The 19,115-nt window shown below is 48.9% G+C and overlaps 1 protein-coding gene across 2 annotated transcripts in view; it reads left to right on the top strand.

Annotated features, from left to right (window-relative positions):
* The window catches only part of RBM20 (RNA binding motif protein 20), a 175,803-nt gene extending 156,849 nt beyond the window's left edge, over positions 1 to 18,954 (top strand). For both annotated transcript variants that reach the window (XM_079138670.1, XM_079138671.1), the window contains exons 10-14: positions 1,156 to 1,260; positions 2,343 to 3,003; positions 4,547 to 4,681; positions 11,636 to 11,757; positions 15,974 to 18,954. In XM_079138670.1, coding sequence (XP_078994796.1) covers positions 1,156 to 1,260; positions 2,343 to 3,003; positions 4,547 to 4,681; positions 11,636 to 11,757; positions 15,974 to 16,084 — 1,134 coding nt within the window. In that variant the 3' untranslated portion in view covers positions 16,085 to 18,954. The remainder of the gene's footprint in view (positions 1 to 1,155; positions 1,261 to 2,342; positions 3,004 to 4,546; positions 4,682 to 11,635; positions 11,758 to 15,973) is intronic.
* The last annotated feature ends 161 nt before the right edge of the window (positions 18,955 to 19,115 follow it).

Here is a 19,115-nt window from a genome sequence, read left to right as displayed (position 1 = left end):
GGTTAAACCAGTCAGCCCTGGGCTCCTGCCCCAGCTGACTCCTTGTCAGCCCAAGGGGGCGTGTCTGGTTGTAAGTAATTAGAGCTGGAGTCATTTACTTTGAACCAGTCTCAGCCAAAAATGTCAAGAAAATGCAGTTTGCCCCCAGGAAGTCCCAGGAGTAGTCGTTGATTTGATCACCAAAGTTTAAGTCATGGGAGAAACTTCTAAAGCAGGGATTGGCACGCTTTTTCTACAAAGGATCAGATGGTAGATATTCTGTGTGGGCCAAAAGGCAAAACAGGATTTTATGTGGGTACTTATGTAACTGTTTAAAATGAAACTGTTCAACCTTATAATATCCCCTCTTAGCTCACGTATGGGCAGCAGTTCAAATGTGGCCTGTGGATTATAGATGATCGACCCTTGTACAAGGCTGGAAGCCTAAATTCTCAAGCCAAACAGCTGCTTTCAGGTGTTCTGTTTCTCATTCGTGGACACTCCTGTGAGGACCTTAAATGGGGAAGGAATGGAAAGAGGGACACAAGAAAGGGAGTGTGAGCTTGGCTAAGGTTATAGAACAGAGACAGGGCAAAAGAGGTGAGAGGCACTGACTGGGTGACAGCCCTTCCTGCCCACAAGTGGCCACTTGTGATATTTTTATGGGCAGGATGGGTCTATTGGGAAGATGTCACCAGGATGGTCACCCGAACTCAGTTCACCTTTGTTTTCTTCAACTTACCCTCACTGCAAAAAATATGCAGTTTACAAAGACATCAGACCAGACTTTAAGACATTTCTCTGGGTTGGGGTTGTGGCTTAGTGGTGGAGCACTTGCCTAGCGCGTGTGAGGCACTGGGTTCCATCCTCAGCACCACATAAAAATAAATAAAATAAAACAAAGGTATTGTTTTTTTTTTTTTTTTTTTAAAGACATTGCATTGCCTCTGTTGTGAGCAAGTTACTTAACCTCTCTGAGCCTCAGTTTCCTCCTCCGTGAAATAGGATGATGACAACAGGTGTGTCTGAGGGGTTCTGTAAAGAAAGAGGAAGTGATGGGCGTGAGGTGCATCTGTAGCGGCCAGCTGTGCTCAGTGGCACTCTTCTCCTGGTGCTCCCTCTTTCCCTGCCTCTGCTCACGGTCGCTTCTGTTTGTTCTGTTCTTCCCTCGGTAAGGCTGGAAAAGAGGAGCAGGAGGGCATGGAAGGAAGCCCCCAGTCAGTGGGCAGACAGGAGAAAGAGACAGAGTCCTCTGATCCAGAAAACACAAGGACAAAGAAGGTAAATTTGTCCCAGATACTAGCAGTGTAGTCACATCTGTGCTTCAGCCAGGAGGCATGAGAGTCCCCACCCTGCTTGGCAATGACCAGCTGTATCAAATGTGTCTGAGACCCCACTGTTGGTTCCATGAGTGACCTGGTCCCCTCACCTCTTCTTGGAGTGGGTGACTTTGCCTGGGATCTTTGGATTGTCTTTACTAAGAAGATCTTTACTGACTTGCCTGGGCTCCGCTTCGCTCTCCAGCAACTTGGCTGTGCTCCTGAGAGAGAACATGTGCCCCAAAAAAGACTCAGCTTCAAAGCCAGTCTCTCAAAATAAGCAGGTCCCTTAGGAGGTAGGGAGACGCTGCTTCAGGTACTCGAGCTGGAGTCCTGACCTCGGCAGGCCCAGACCCTGGGAACAGCAGGACACTTACTGTGCTTGTGATGGCCATTTTATTTAATTAAAAAGGAAAACCAGTTAGAGTCCTTCTGGGTTGGGGCTTCCACAGCAGGAAAAAAAAAGTTCTTGGAACATGGCTGGCTTTGTGCCTTTCCAGGCAGGAGAAGCTGATCTCCCAAATCTGTCTGCTGAGTTCATGGGCTGCTGGGAGGAAAACCTTAGGAGGGGTCGAGGGTGAGGGTGGAAGTTGCTCTGGCTACCGAGATTGTGGCCTTCCTGTGAAAAGCTGCTTGGAGGAATTTTGTGAGACTTTGCCACAGTTACTTTCAATGGTGTCCCCACAGACAAGGAGTTAGCTCCAGCAGGCATTTAGCATTTATAATGTATTCATTCATTCAAAACCTGTTTATCAAGCATCTGTTATGAACTAGGAATTGAAATTCTTTGTCTTATTTTCAACATGGTAGATCAAGCATGAAGCATTTATTCCAAATGGTATGCCATTTTGAGTCTCATCCTCGGCACGAGTCGGTGATGTGGGACTCAAGTGGTTCACAGCTTCTAATTACCCAGTAATCCTTCCCAGGTAGAAGGAAGAATGCTGAGGATCTTTCTGGTTTGAGGGGTCCTTATGGCCAAGGTTTGTGTCCTCCGGTTGGATACCCAGCCACTCTCTGACTCCGTTCTACGTTCTTACACAGGAGCAAGACTGGGAGAGTGGAAGTGAGGCAGAGGGGGAGAACTGGTACCCCACGAATATGGAGGAGCTCGTCACAGTGGACGAGGTAGGGGAAGAAGAAGATTTTATCATGGAGCCAGACATCCCGGAGCTGGAAGAAATTATACCTATTGCCCAGAGAGACAAAATCTGCCCTGAAGTGTGTCCCTGTGTGACCACCACCTTAGATCTGGACTTGGCCGAGGATTTCACCGGGGAGGAAGTCAAGACCGTAGGGAACGGGGCTGCAGAAATCAGCCCCAAGCTGTCCAGACAACTGCCTTCGGCTTCCACGAGCTGTCCCAGTGACACGGACGTGGAAATGCCTGGCCTAAATCTGGACGCTGAGCGGAAGCCAGCTGAACGCGAGACAGGCCTCTCACTGGAGGATTCGGATTGCTACGAGAAGGAGGCAAAGGGAGCGCAGAGCTCAGATGTTTGTCTGGCCCCTACAGCCCAGCAAATGTCTTCCCCCCAGCCAGCCGAGGAGAGGGCCCGACAGCAGAGCCCAGTTCTTGATGACTGCAAGGCCAGGGGGACCCCCGAAGATGGGGCTGGGGAAGGCAGCCTCCTGGAGGAGAAAACCAGCCCCACTCCTGAGACCGACCTCCAAAGCCAGCCTTGCCAAGGAGTGTTGACCGAGGGTAACTACCTCCCCTTTCTCCTGGGCGGTTGGGTGGATCGGACCATTGCTTCCCTCAAGAAGGATGGGCATGTGCAGGCTGGATCAAAACCAAATGAGCTTTCAACTCGCCTTGAAGCCAATGCAGAAAGTCATTTACTAACGGAAGCAAAATTCTAAAAGCCTAGTTAAACTGTTAAGAGTTTCAGGCAAATGCCGTGAAGGAAATCAGATAGGTGGTGGCATGTGCTCTGGGAAGCAAACTCAGACAGGCTAGATCACTCTGCCTTTGTGGGAGCCCAGATGGGCTTGGACATCTAAAGTTAGCTTGAATTCCGAGCAAAAGGGGTTTGGGTTCCTTGGGATCAGCCAACCGCTCCCGTCTGCATGTGGGGGACTCCCCTGGCTGTTTTCTCTGTGATGGGAAAGGGACTGTGGGAGAAGAGAGATCAAGGAGGAGACAGGGAAGGAACAGGGCCTGATGAGGGGTATGGCTGTTTTCCTTCTTACTATCTCAGACCCATTTTTCCCCCAGGGTCTGACTGTGATACGAGCTTCGTCCCAGGAGGGACTCCGCCTCCACCGGAGGTGATGTTGTGTCTATGCTGGGCACTGTGACATCATGAAACAGAGAGTTTAAAATAGGCTAAGCCCCTGCTCCTCTGCCAAGTGGAAACCGAGATCTATCAAGGGCTCTGCGGGGGAGGGAAGGAGAGTAGCCCTGGAGAGTCTCATAGTGAAAATAACTAGAGATTCATTTTACAGAACGCTCATGGTGTAACAAGGTTGAAGTAAGGGTCATGGGGCAGAAAGCACAGAGGAAAGGCTGAAAAATAAACAATTCAACCCAGACCCTGGGGGTGGCCCAAGCTGTCGGGACCTGGGGGATGGGACTTTCCTCCTCCATGTCAAGCTGACCTGAGCTGTTTTTCACCTGCTGGGATCTGAGTCTCCATGGAAACTCTGCTGCAAGCTGCCTGTTTGTGGCTAGAGGAATGAGGAGACCCAGACTATGGAGAGGAGGCAGGAATAAAGGGGTGCTGACATTTTCACCTCTTCAATGGAGCGCCTTTTGTTTTGCGGCCTAGGTCTCAGCATGCTCCAGTGTCCGTGGTTCATTAGCATATCCAGTGTTTGGAGTTCACATTTAATAACACCGCTTCACAAGCCTGGGGGGAGAATGGTGTTACCTGTTGTCCCAGCCTTAGTGGATGTCAGCAGATCCCTTCTACAATTCCTGGGCCTGCAGAGATGGAGCGATTCTGATTTGGGGGACACTGCGGGTGGAGGGGATGTGGATCACCCCAGCTGAAGGCCATAGCAGCGCATCCCCTGGGACGAGCGTGAAGACTTGCCGAGTGTTACGTGTGTGGCATTCTTTTTGCGGTGGAAAATGCTCTTAATTACAGTGCTTTGGTTCTAATTAGCAGTCAGCAGCCCGGCCTCATGTGATTAAGCAGTCCGAGGGACAGTTCCCAATCACACAGTACAAGGGACAGAATTACAGGGACTCTCTGAGGCATGCTGTGTTTCATTAGTCCTTTGGCTTGGCTCATGTTTTGCAGAAAACCCCAGGTACGTGGAAGTGAAATCGCGGGACGGGAGATCACCGGACTATCCTGAAGTGGAGCTGAAAGAGCCCCTTCTTCTGCCTTCCTGGGAGCCAGAGGACGTGTTCAGTGAACTTAGCATTCCTCTGGGTAGGTGAAATTGCACAGTCTTTCCTGAAATTTGGCTCCAGGAAATGACAGTTCCGTGTGGACCCCACCCCCAACACCCCAGGGCTTTCTGTCATTTTGTCCTTGTCATTTTAATGTATGGTGCCATAACCCAGATGGGCAAAATGTTCCTTTAAGGCTTCTTGCAAGTTCAGGTGTCCGCGGTAGACCAGATACTCCATGGAACCAGGCTTGGCACAGCACTGTGCAGGGACTCAGAGCCCAGAGAGCCCTGTTTTCCCTGTCAGAGAATACTTTATTCTTGACTTCCAGAGAGGCTAAGTTCAGTCCCTAATCAGGCAGGAATGAGAGGCTCAGCAGCCTCCACACAATTAACAGAAATACAGCTCCTCTCCTACTATCTTTTCCTTGTCCCTGACCTTCCTGGAGTACTGCTACAATTTTTCTCTTTGAAGGACCAGCCTGTCTGAGGCCTTCAGTGATGTTGACTAGACTGTGACTGGGACAGAGTAGATGGCTGATAAAAGGAGGTTTGAACACAGACAGACCTAGGTCCTTGTCCTTCCTGTTCCATTGAGCCCAAGTTTTCTCATCTGTTAACATGGAATTGGACTTGATCAGTGGTTTTTCAAGGGTGGATATGGGGACAGGGCAGAGGAAGTGTGATAATAGAACCACCTAGAACATATTTTTAAAGGGGGGAGTTAAGTAGCAGCTCACAGTAAGAGGAAAGATACTTTTAAAAAGTTCCCTGGTCCAGGCATGGTGATATACACCAATAATCCTGGTAACTTGGGAGGCTGAAGCAGGAGGATCACAAATTGGAGGCCAGCCTGGCATCTTAGCAAGAAGCTATCTCAAAATAATAAAAAGGGCTGGGAACTCAGTGATACAGTGCCCTTGGGTTCAGTCCTGGTGGGGCAGAGTAGGGAAAAATAGGAAGGAAAGAAGGAAGGAAGAAAGAAAAAGAAAGTTCCCTGTGTTCCCTCACAGTGACTCACTCCAGCCTAATCATCTTTGAGTCTTTGCATTAACCCTGACAGGTTGGAAAGGAGGAGGAACAGCAGCTGCTTGGAGGGAGAGATTGGGAAGATGTCACTGGGGAAGTGTCGCGAGGAAGTGTGATAAGCCAATGGCATGGAAAAATGCATGTCCCCCATTTGGGAAGGGCTCATCCATGTGGGGGCTCACCCCTTCCATCCAAGTTTCTCGTTTTCTTCTTTAAAACAAAACAAAGAACTTTGACTGATTCTTTGTACCAAGTGTACTGTACACTTGTGAAGAGTCAGATTTTTTTCTTTATTTTAAAGGATAAATTTGAGGCATACCATCTTCCAAGACAAAAACTTAAAAAATAAGAAAAAAAAAGGCAGACATTAGAATGAATCATGATGCTCCTGGATATTTTAAACCTGGAAAACCCTTGCCACACCTGCCTCAGAGACCACAGTCCACTCAGTCATCCAGTCAGTACGCACTGGACAACCTGACACCCAACTGGGCACTGTAGGGCAACCAACCAAGAGTGTACCCCCAATCTTGTGTCACCCGAGAACTTGAAATTCAATCAACACAAGCAAAAATTTAAAGGTGAATTCTGCTGCCTTATAATTCATGTCTTTTTATTTTTGTTTTTCATTACAAAAAATGTGAAGGATTATTGAAACAAATTCAAACAAGGAGAACCACATGAAGCAAGTGTTAAAGGCCTTAGCTCATCTCTCAGTCTCTCCCCAGCCTGCAGGTAGCCAGTGTCTTGCCCACTGAAAATAGGATCACACTATCCACGTGATGTTCTGTGATTTGCTTTCTTCACTTAACTGCAGGTCTTAGAGATCTCTGTGAGTTGGTACACAGAGGACATATTCTTTTTTTTTTTTTTTTTTCGGTGGTGCTGGGGATTGAACCCCAGGCCTTGTGCATGCTAGGCAAGCACTCTACCACCTGAGCTACACCCCCAGCCCAACATATTCTTTTTAACTGCTGCAAATATGCCATTCTAAAAACCGTACCACAGATTGTCAATTCTTTCCTCCACTGATGAGCGTTTCAGTTGTCTTCTATGTTGGTTCTTTCCATTATGAAACACTGTAATTGCTATTTTTATTGTCCTCGCTTACCTAGTAGATGGCATTCCAGGACTTGGCATGTATTATTTCACTAAGACTGCTCATAATGCCCATGAGGCAGGTGACATCTTTATCCCTACTTTATAGTTCAGAAATCTGGGATGCAGAATCACAAAACTAATGATTGGCAAAGACTGGAGTCAGGATTCAAAATTCTAGAAGTATGTTCTTACCCCTGTCCTTGTTGTCTTCCAGATGCCTTGTTTGGTCACCTTTGTGTGCCAGCCAGCATTGCTGTGGGCCAGGGTGCTAGCAGGTGGGTGGGGAACTGTGGGGCCACCTGTATTTGCATTTAAAATTTTTATAATTGTCACAAAATTGCACTTCAAAAAGATGGTATCAGTTTTCACTGCTACCTTGAAGGAGAGTTCCTGTTCCCCACCTCCTTGCCAGCTTTGGTGTTTGTAGCTTTCAATCTTTGCCAGCCTGTTATGAGGAAAATGGTATCCCGTTTTTTAAAATTGCTATATTGAGGTATAATTGACAGGCAGTGGCGTGCACATATTTGAAGGGTACAGTGTGATCAGTTTTGATTCTTACATGTACCTGTGAGACCATCACCACGATCAAGGTACTGGACACGTTCATCACCCCCAAATTTCCTGAGATTCCCTCCTCACATCTCAATCCTCAGGCAGCCACTGATCTGCTTTCTGTCCCTAAATATTTGGTCACATTTTCTAGAGCTTTTTTTGGGGGGTGTGGGTACTGGGGATTGTGCTCAAGGGCACTCAACCACTGAGCCACATTCCCAGCCCTATTTTGTATTTTATTTAGAGACAGGGTCTCACTGAATTGCTTAGCGCCTCACTTTTTTGCTGAGGCTGACTTTGAACTTGCCCTCCTCCTGCCTCAGCCTCCCAAGCCACTGGGATTACAGGCGTGTGCCACCGTGCCTGGCTAGGGTTTTATATAAAGGAAACCCTGGACTATATTGTTGGGTTTGCCCAACTTCTTTTATTTCCCCTAATAAGAAGATGCATCTAGGGTTGGGGTTGTGGCTCAGCGGTAGATCACTTGCCTGGCATGTGTGAGGCCCTGGGTTCGATACTCAGCACCACATATAAATAAATAAAATTGAACAAAAGATCCATTGACAACTAAAAAAAATTTTTTAAAAAGATGCATCTACATACATAGTTGGGCATATCGATGGTTTGTTTCTTTCTGTTGTTGGGGATGGATGTGGATACATCACATTCTGTTGATTCATTTACCTAGTTTGGGTTGTTTTCAGTTTGGACAGATTGCCTTGGGTTAGCTTAGAGGCCCCTTAGCTCATTGGAACAGGACATGATTCTATTTTCTTTGTTTAAGAGGTGAGAATACTGAAATCTGGAGATTTTCTCAAGTTCGTACAGCAAGTTCAATTTCAAACTCAGGATGTCTGGTCTCTGACCACCCTGCCCTCCTGTCCTCCAGTTCAGGCCAACAGCACGGTGCAGAAGTTAAGAGCACAGACTTCGGTGTCTGAGTCCCTGGGTTCAGATCCTACTACCTGATGGCTGAGTGACAAAGAGTAACTCATTTCACCTCTCCACTTGGGTTTCTTCCCCTATAAATCACAGTAATAGAAACCAGCCATGCAGAGTTATTTTGAGGACTGAAGGAACGGATATGTGTGGGGTTCGGTGCCTTCCAGGAGGAGGTACTTACTAAGGCTTGTCTATTGTTACTGTTTATTTTTTGAGACCTACTATGCTTCTTACTGGGGCTGTGAACCCTTCCACCTCCAAGACAGATCCCTGTCTGCAAAGAAATGTGACATCAGGGAGGTGATATCATCTTCAGACTTGGAGTAAAGTAGGGAGGTAAAATGAGGGGTGCCAAGAACTGGGCACCCCACTGGGAGGAAAGGGAGGCCAGGCCTGTTGCCAGGTGCTAGGGCGGGCACGGCTGGGGAAGGGCGCTGCTCATGTGATCCGGGCTGGCTCTGTGTGACCCCGGGCGGCCGGGCCTGCCAAGGCCTGCTCCTACCAGGACCAAACGGCACTGCTGGCAAAAAGCGAGCTTCCCCCTCCCTCCACACCGGGCTTTGCTAGGATGACACAGTCATAATTACCCGTGCCAGGAGCTATTATTAGAAGGCAAATGCAGCTTTAATGATTGTACTTAATAGAGGCTGGAAAGTGGGAGGACGAGCGGCTCCAGAGCTCCTCAGGGCCACGGCGGTGTTTCCCGCTGCTGCCGCCTCATGTTCCCACACCCCAGAGGCCTCTTGAAGCAGTGGTGTGGCCACTGCATCATGAGTGGGCCACCAGCCTTTTGGGGATTCTCCCGCCCTAGATCCTCTTTCCCTGTCCTTGAACTGTAGGGACTGACCCAACCCACTGGGCGGGGCCAGAAAAGAAAGTCCTCGCAAACTGTAGAGCCGGTTCTCTAGTGGCCTTGGGGAGAGCAGGGGCAGGCAAGAGGCCCAATAGTTAGGCACTTGGCTTCCGTGGAGAAATAGTTTGGAAATATGTGTACAAACGAATACACTTTTTAGCACCAGGAACAATGACAGGTGTTTCCCCATGGCATCATTTGTGGTATTATTATGCCTATTTTACAGATAAGGAAACCAAGCTCAGAGAGGTTAATTAATGTGCCCGAGGTCACACAGCATAAGTAAAAGAACTAGGCTTATTTGACTCTCTGTGTCGTATTCTCTCCACTGTGCTGTGGTTTCTTCCAAGTCTTTTTTTTTTTTTTTTTTTCTTTTCTTTTTCTCTTTTGGCAGTGGAAGCCTCTGTTGAAGTGAGATCTCACCCAGAACCCCATAGATGGTAGCTGTGCAGCTCAGGTTGCAAGGCACAGGAGCTGGCAGCTCGGTTCCTGCCTCAGGCTCTGTGGGAAGCCTAAGGCAGCTGCACCCCTTCTGGGGGTCCCAGGACAGGGCTTGAGGAAACTGCAGGACTCTGTTCCTGGGACCACCCTGTCGGCCTGCGGGCCTGGGGTGGGACAGAGGGCGTGACTGATCCAAGCCCTCTGTTGGTGGCTTTTCTCTTGGATTGTGGGGGTCCCAGCTCCCATGGAGCAGCAGTCAGCCCAAAACTGTTGCAGGTGGCCACAGGGAAAGGAGGCTGGCCTTGGTTAAAGCTCCTTCCCCATCGACAGCAGGATCTTGTTTGTGTGAAGGGACTAGTGGCCCCGAAAGGGCCAAATGTCCGTCTTCTGCCGTTGGGGGAGGCGGGGGGATGGAAAAGACATTCAGCCCCCGCCGGGCAGCTGGACCCGAGTGACACCCGCTCACTGCTGCTGTGGATTCTGAGGGCTCGCCTGCCGGCTACGTGGCAGTTAGAGAAAACCCAGGCCAGGGAGGCAGCCGTGTCAAGGCAGGCTGCAGGCAGCCCGGGCCTCCCGGGCCCTCCCTCGCTCCTCTCCTCTGCCAGGGCTGCCCCTTGACTCTAATAAGTGGCTATATTGAGATGGAAAAAGTTCTAATTACAAGTCTAGGCTGTTTCTCTATGACAGGGTCTCCTAGGCACTTAGCTCAGTCCCCAGAAGGCAAGAGGAGGAAAGTGAGGGGGAGGAGGAGCCGGGGTTGTGGCCAGGAGATGGACTCAAGGCCCTCATTAGTGAGACCTTGTCATCTCCCTCCCTTGTCAACGCCCTGTGAGGAGTTGCTGTGTCCCCTCTCTCCCTTCTGCCCAGGGTGACCTGATCCCCACGCTCTGCCCACCTCAGCAGAGGAGCCGTGGTGTCTGCTCACACTTAGGGAGGCATGCCCCCAACCTGCAGGTGGGACCCGAGTGCCTGAGCCCTGGCCCCTCTGGTTTAGTTCCCTGGGGTCCTGCTGGTCACAGCCCTCACACCCTGCTTCCTGATGGAGCTTCACGTCAGCAGGTGCCCTGTGCACAGGGCATGTGTTCTTCTCACCCTGACTTTCAGGAGAGGACCCTGGGCCCTGGGAGCGGTTCAGCTCACTCGTCCCATTTGCATGGGCTCTGAGCAGCTGGCCCGGGCCTTCTCGGATCTGGGCTCCCTGCACACCACTGACCACGTCTTCAAGAGGGGAACCAAGACCCGCCAAACACCTTCGCAGAGCTGGACTAGCCACCAGGGGGCCAAAACTGAATCCTCCGGCAGTGACACTCACTTCACTGCGACTGGGGGCGGGGCTGGGGGAGATGTCTTTTGTATCAAAAGGCCTCCCAGAATTCTGGAACTTATATTTTAAAAAATCACAAAGGAAATACTGTTAAGTGATGGATCAGATATAAAGATGGGAGGAAAATGGGAAAGTGTGTAAGATACACTTGTCGGTGAAAACGGGAGGATACAGGATTGCACGTGGAGTATGATTAAAACTGCCCAACCCCCGCCCCCAAAACAAGTAGAAAGTAAAAGGCCCTACATGAAGATAAATCACATGGAAGGAAACTGAGTTGGAATGACTTGGGGTGACCTTCTTCCCTTTGCTTTTAATTATTTAAGCATTTTTTTCTTTAATGAACATAATTCTGAAATAAATGAAGTCGAGAGAACTTTTTTCCAAAAATCCTGGTCACAGTAGCTTCAGAGAAGGGTCCAGTGTGGAGAAATGAAATCCAAAGGCAATGAAATGTCAGAAACACCCTTCCTCCATCTTTCCCTGAAAGCAAGTTGATGTAGGGGGTCTGGACCTAGATTCCCAGCGGCAAGATGCAGAGCAATAGAGGGGAGCAGGGGCTGGCCTCTTTGTGACTGTTTTGCAAATGAGGAGACTGAGGTAAGGCTTGGAGAAGCTAGGGAACCAGCCAAAGTCAATAGCAAGCGAGGGTGGAGCTCCTGGCTCCTGGTTCCTCTGGCGGCTGACAGGACCCCAGGGACTCCCACCGCTGGCTTTCCTAACGCCTGCCTGTTCCTCCCGCTTCTCCCCCAGGCGTGGAGTTCGTGGTTCCCAGGACTGGATTTTACTGCAAGCTGTGTGGGCTGTTTTACACGAGCGAGGAGGCGGCGAAGGTGAGCCACTGTCGCAGCGCTGTCCACTACAGGAACTTACAGGTAACTGCCAGCCTAACTGGCTCAGCACTCCATGGGGTCCCCCAGTCTGTGCTGAGGCCAGGCATCCTGAGTCTTCCGCCTTGCTTGCCTCTGATCCGAGCCCCAACCCACGAGGCGAACTCGAGGCATAGAGACTTGTATTCCCCAAGCTCACCGTTCAAGTCTACTTCCATGAGTTTCTATGTCCTTCTACCATGTGGACAATGCCTGACCACCCCCAGCTGTGCCACGTGGTGGCTGCCTCTTGTGGGCTCCAGAACATCTGTCTCACCTTTAAAACTTACATCCCTCCCTTTGGGCTTGCTTTTTAAATATCTCCTCCCCAGCTAGACAGAAGAGCCTGAGTTCTCCTTCCCAGGGTTGGGGCTGACCCCTTCCCACCAGACCTGGAGGGTCCAGCTCTGCTGCACCTGGCCTGACCTTAAGGTGTCTTAATATCAGTGAAGTATGGTGGTATGTTTCTGTTTCTCTTCCTCTGTGCAGGTAGCCCTATTTGCTAGAATAAAAATCATGATTGTGTTCCAGTTAAATGTTCATCCAGATAGCAAATAATAACCACAGGTAGATTATGTACCAGACACTGTTCTAGGCACTGGGGATATAATCACAAAAACAGACAAATCCCTGTCCTCCTGGAGCTTCCATTTTAGTATAGGAGACAAACAACAAATAAAATAAATGTGGATATAGTATATGAAAAATCACATATAAAAATATACTGTATACCATATTTCATCCCGTTTAATCTGCCATCATTTGTAAGATACTGTTTTTGTTCATTTGTGTAGCACTGGTGTTTGAACACAGGGCCTCGAGCATAGCAAGCACCCACTTTACCATGGAGCTACATCCTCAGCCCAAGACACCATTTTTTGATACCAACTAGAAAATGCTATGCTGAGAATTCAACAGTAAACTCCATCAACTGTAAAATGCATTGTGATTTCAGAGATGTTAATGTATTTTTTAAAAAAATCAATGAACTGTGATAGTGTATTCTGTACTGTAGACCTACCTAAGATAGAGGATATTTGAATGTGGATTTCGTGATTAACTTCTGGTACAGGCTGGGTTTTAGCAACATAACAGAGACAGGCATATGATAGCCAGGTGTGAGCATCTCAAGGCACTTCCCAGTTTTACTATAAGCAGCAAGCCAGTGGTTTGCTCCACAAGCTCAACTTGAGAAATCCCCACAGCGTCTGCACCCTAGTTCAAGCCAGGCATTACTGTTTCAGTTAAATTGTTAGAGTTACTGACCTGGTTGTTCTTAACCAGGGATGTGAACAGGAATCACCTGGACAATATTTTGAAAGAACGTGTACTAATACATGTACAGGTCAGATACTGAGTTGAGTTAGGAACAGGAGGAAGACAGGAATATGTAATTAGAGAAATTTCCCCGAATGATAGAATCTGCATTCCATGTTGAGAGATTCAGCTGGGCTTGGTAGGGCTTGCTTGTAACCCCAGCAAATCAGGAGGCTGAGGCAGGAGAATCGCAAGTTCCAGGCCAGTCTCAGCCACTTAGACCCTCAGCAACTTAGCAAGACCCTGTCTCAAAATTAAAAAAAAAAAAAAAAAAAAAAAAAAAAAAAAAAAAAAACTAGGAATGTAGCTCGGGGTAAAGTGCCCTTGGGTTCAATACCCAGTACCAAAAAATTTAAAAAATTTAAAAACTCAGATGTGGTTTGACTCTCATGTTATAATAAGGATATAGGATCATAGAAAAGCCTATGATTTGTCAAAGGCCAGGCAAATAGTAAGTGACGGGGCCTAGGACCAGACTGCCTGATTCTTAATCACTTTCTTCTTTTTACTCTATTATCTGGTCTTGGAAACTGAGACAGGTAACTTCATGACCTGAGTCAACACTTGTAAGTCACTGTCATTGGCTGTGCCCAAATACAGGCCACTTAAGCCTCTTGATTTCCTTCTGGAAAGCAGAGCAGCTGCTCTGACCAAGGCCAGCCTCTCCTGGGAGGTAGGGGGAAAAAACCTGTCTTGGCCAGAGAAGGGGATTCAGACTGGGATCCACAGAGCCAACAGAGGACAGCTGTCCAGCCTGAAGACATTGTTGTCCTTTCAACAGCACAACGAAACCTATAAAATAGCAGAGCTGGAGGGGTCATGGAGATATCTGGTCCTGGTTTTCCCAAACCATAGTCTTTGTCCCTGCTGGCATCTTTTAAAAACACACCTTCTTGGATCCCACCTGCCACCTCTGGGTTATTCATTGCCTCTAGGCTGGGCATTTTAAATAATCTTTCCAGCAAGTTTTGACACCTTGATGTGAGAATCTTTTATTTTATCCAGCATTCTCATGGGATTGGGTAGCCCCCAAGGAGACCAAGCAGTTCACTGTCCCTCAGAAAGTTCGGGAGAGTTCAGACTTACCAGGGCCTGTTTTTTGTTTTCTGTCTTTATTTTTGGTTGTTTGTTTTGTTTTGTTTTGTTTTGTTTTGCTTTGTTTTGTTTTCAGGGCAGTAGACTGCACTGTGTTCTGTGCCTCTGTGCCAAACCCCAGGCAGACTCCCCTCCCCTAGCTGGCCAGAGCCACTCCTGTGGTCCCCAGATGCCATCAGGTGCTGACACTGGCTAAGCCCCTCATGCGGAGCAGCCACAGTTCAGTTTTGCCTGGAGCACCTGTCAAGAGCCGGAAGCCTCCATCAGAGGCCTCCCAGCTAGGGTTTCTGTCAGGGGCCTTGACAGAATGCCTCTGTCCATACAGCCCCACCCATCCCACTCCAGATTGCGCATGTGAAAAGTGAAGAATTCAGACCCAAGCAGAGGTGCTGGCCGACACCTAAGTCAGGCAACTTGTAAAGTTAACACCCACCAGGAGGCCTTGAGGCAGGGGTCGGGATCACCGTGGGAGCAGAGAGCAGGTGGAAGGAGCCTCCATACTCTCTGAGCAGCCCCTGCTGTGCCCCGCTGCACACTGTGAGAATCCTCCAGAAGTGATGGGGAATGGCAGGTGGAGTCTGCACCAAACAGAAATTGGACATGGGCTTGGCTCCAGGACCTGGAGGGGAGCCGGCCCACATGCGGCGTCCTTCTCATCCGTTGGCCATGTCCCCTTCCTGGGCTAAGGCAGAGGAGAAACTCGGCTCCCCAGCAGCAGCCAGGCCCACAGACACAGCAGTAGCCCCTCTCCCTGTCAGGCTGTACCCGTCTCCAAAACCCACAGTCTCATCCCAGGGGAGGGGTGGGGAAAACACCACTGCTCCCACTTAACAGATTAGGAGCCTGAGGCTGAGAGAAGATGAGGGACTGCCCCAGATCATTAGCATTGCTAATGAGAAAGACCGATATTCCTGAGTGCTCACTCTGTGCCTGGCGCCATGCTAAATGCTTTGTGTTGTCTCAGGGACTTCACAGCAGCCCTGTGTGAGGTTCCCACTGTCACCTGCACTTTACAGATGTTGGGGATCTTCGGTCACTTGCCTGGATTTGAACCCAGGTCACCAGATGGCACAGCCTGAACATTTAACATCTGTGCTGGACCAACCCTTTCTGACCTCTAATCCAGACCTCCTTCTCCTGTCCTTGCTGCCCTGACACAGTCAGAGGACCCAGCTGGGGTCTCAGGTCTCTCCTATTCCTGTGTCTCTGCATGGACTCCAGACATCCAAGGGCAGCCCCAGCTGGTGGTTCATGTTTGGCCAGAGCATTAGCTGTGAGTGCCTTGTGAGCCGTGGAGGTGGCCTCCAGCTGCAGAGCAGATGAGCCCATTTCAATCCATCACGGACCTCCAGGACCTTCCCCCTCCCCCACTAGCCTGCCCTGACAGGAAACAGGTTGTTGGGAGTCTCCAGTGTCAGGCTGGGCTAGTGCTGGTCTTGTCCTATCCTCTGGCTTCCCTCCCTCTGCCTTTTACATGTGGACATGCTGCCTGGACACTGGGCTCTTTCAGGATGGCAGACAGAATTGTCACGAGGATTGAGTTTATACAAGCCAAGCAGTTAGAAAGTGGCAGTGGTTGCTACTGTTTGTATCTATACTTCCTCCTTTTTCCCTAAGAGATTCATATTATTTGTAAACTAACATAATGGGGTCCTGTATCCCACAAGTAACTGGCAAGAGTAGAGGGTGGTCTGCTCACTGGGTACAGATGTTAGGACCTGAGGGGCCCTGGGCACACCCCTTTCTCTCCTCTCCCAGCAGGCCACCACTGACATCTCCCTGCCTCCTTTGTCCCCCTCTCTCACCACAGAAATACTTGTCCCAGCTGGCCGAGGAGGGCCTGAAGGAGTCAGAGGGGGCAGGCAGCCCCAGGCCTGAGGACAGCGGAATTGTGCCTCACTTTGAAAGGAAGAGGCTCTGATGTTGCTGCTGCTGCTGCTGCTGCTGCTGCGGCCACCGCCTCTGCCTCCGAAAGTGGAGAGAGGAGTCCTGCAGAGGTGGGGCCTCCCGGATGGACAGGATGGAAGCAAAGAGGAAGGAAAACCAGGCAGGGCACGTTGCCTGGGGCTCATTAAAAACCCCTGAAGTGTCTCCGTGAGCCAAGTCACCCTCAGCTCTCTCCCTCTGGACCCCGGTTTCTCTCTCACAATCTTTCAACTTTGCTTTTCTCTCTTCCTCTTGCTCCCTCCCCATCTCCTTCCTTCTGTGCCAAGAATCATTTTCTTTTCATAAAATCCGACTTCTCAGGGATTTTCAGTGTTTAAATTCTTGATAGAATAGAACAGATCAGGCCAGACTGAGTCATGCAAGGAAGAGGTTTAATGGAGACCCCTGGGTCAGGAGAGCTACTTCTGTGAATCTGTAGCAGCGTCTCAGCCTGGCATCTGTGTGTCCCTTGGGTGCTGGAGCCGGGGAGGGAGCCCAGTCCTCACGGGGCCACTAGAGAGAATCTGTTGACAGAAGCAGAGAGTGGTTTCATTAACGGCTTCTTTCAGCTGGATCCCACATTTTTGAAAAATCCCTATTTTAAATAACTTTCTCCTCGCGGTGATTCTAGCAATCCACCCGACTGAAATGCCTTAAAGTAAAAGCAGATTGATTTTATGAAGAAAAGAGCCCTGCATTGTTGAAGCTCTGATCGATTCCAAAGTTACATCCCACCTCTTGATTTCAGGAGGTGTCAGGATTTATTCTATTTGGGACAGTGATTTTGGTATAGATTCATTTTAACTAAAATTGAGGACAGAAGTGTCTTTTCCCTCTAGCTGAACAGCAGCTGGTGTGGGCTCTGGTTGAATGCTGGCCTCTGCCGTGCGGCATTGGCTGGAAAGATGCGAAAACCAGGCGACTGTCCTTGACTCACCCTGGGTGCCTGCACTCAGGGGTCCAAGGACCTCACAGTGGGGAGGTTTTAAAATGATCCCTCAGTGGCAGGGAGCTAAGAGAAGGCCACAGGACTGAAGAGTGGCTTTGAGGTTTGCCAGGTATTTGTAGGTGGGTTCTTTCCAGCCAGGCAGAAGGTAGAGTGCTGCTCTGGGCTGACCAGATGTGCAGACTTTGATGTCAAAATGTTATAAGAACAGAAGAGCCCTTATTCCAAGTGGGGTCAGTGCCTTCAGGCCCCAGATGGGCTGCAGGGTCTCAGCCTGATATTCAGTGGAAGGATTTAGGACAAAGTTGCTGGAAGAAATAATACTCTGCTAATGCCACGAGTGGAGCTCAGGAAGAAGGGAGCAGTGCTATTTCCAGGAGCTGAGTTCCTCCCCTGAAGGTGCCTCCATGGCTTAGTCCCCTCAGCGGGGGACAAGGAAGATGGATGTCTCTCCTCTGGGAGCTTCCTATTGTTTCCATTCCTCCACATGGGCAGGGAGACTGGGCAGGGATTATGTGGGGTTTTCCCCCTTATTCTGCACATGCTGTCTTCTCCATGAATGCAAGAAAGGTGAAAAGATGATCTAGTTCAACGAAGTGAGGAAACTGAGGCACAGAAGAAACAAATGTAGAAACGTAAGCGGATCACGTGTAAACCTTGAGGCACACAGTCCCTGAGTGGAGAGAGAAGAGTCAAGGCGCTTACCAGAGGAAAACAGAGCAGTTTAGACAGGAGTGGTGAAGAGAGATTGGAAGAAGCAAGAAACCAGAGCCCACCACAGGCCACAGGAGGCCTCAGGAAGGTCGGTATCTCAAGTAGAAAAGACCCGAAGACTGTGGCTCAGCCCAGACTGAACCCCTGGCTCACCCCACAACATTCTGAACACCAGCTGTCTCCTCCATTTCTCAGAAAACCGTTGACCCTGTGTGTCTTTATTCCCACTGGAGAGGATTCTGGGAGCAGCAGTTTGGCCTCTTCACTGAATCTTGCTGGGAAAAGCCTACCTCCTCCATCAGAGGCTGGAGCTGCGCACCATTATTAGAGAGGCTGGACGCTTCACCCCCAGCAAAGTGGGAGTAGACCGCATTAGGTCCCCCCGCCCCTGGCAGTGTTCTGTAGAAATCCAGATTGCAGGTCCCCGTACAATGCAATGGCTCCTTGCTGGTAGACTGACCTTCATATTGGAAAGTTGGGGACAACCCCCAAGAGGCAGAGAGGAGAGTGTCCCTGCATTCAATCAGAACCTTCAGTTTAAAATCATCTGAGATTCTGTACTTGTACGTATATATATACATATATACATATTTATTTCTATTTATTTTTATACAGTTCCATTGGCATGGCCCATCACCAACCCTATAATTTGCACTTTTTATTCCTCTGTGTGTCACACACGATGCAGTATTAAAGGCAACCAGAAAAATAACAATCTCTTTTGTAAAGCTTTTCTTCAGTGTTTTTGTCAACCATTTCAAAGTGTCTCCTTGAAAGGGTTGCTCAAGAGAGGGTGCTACCTTGAGCAACAGATTCATTTGTGCCCTGGGTTAATACAACAGAAGACCTGGGTCATTTTCTTTTCATTGTTAACCCCTGGAATAAAATACACTCAGATAATACTCCCAAAGAATTTGATGAACTTGGTGTGAGCAGCAGCCATTAATATCAGGGTTTCCCATTCTTGGACAGTCTGAGGTAGTGATCTGTTAGATTATACTTGAACTGGACCAGTTTGTTTTGTGAGTTTATAAGAAAAACAAAAACACTAGTTAAAGTTTGAACTTGTAAAGTATTGGAAATTTGTTGAGTGTCTTATAAATTGTCACCGTTTTTCCTGATTTGTATAACTGACCGCAAGGTGTTCGTTTTTACAAAAGGGGGAAAAGATTTTTAATAAAGCGAATTTGAAAGCTTATAAGTGAGTGACCGTGTGTTATGCATGTCATGTGGGGGTCCTTCAGCATTTGGCTGGGGGTAGCTCACTCAGTGCAAAAGTTGGGATCTGGTCTCTATCTGATTCATGAATATTTAAAGACTTGAAGAGAAAGGACAAAACAGCTTCCATGTAGAGCTCTGGTTAGGA

The sequence above is a fragment of the Sciurus vulgaris genome (genome assembly GCF_902686455.1).
Source record: "Sciurus vulgaris genome assembly, chromosome: 4".
Taxonomy (NCBI): domain Eukaryota; kingdom Metazoa; phylum Chordata; class Mammalia; order Rodentia; family Sciuridae; genus Sciurus; species Sciurus vulgaris.
The sequence above is the reverse complement of the archived record's forward strand: the minus strand, read 5'-3'. Positions and strand labels throughout refer to the sequence as shown.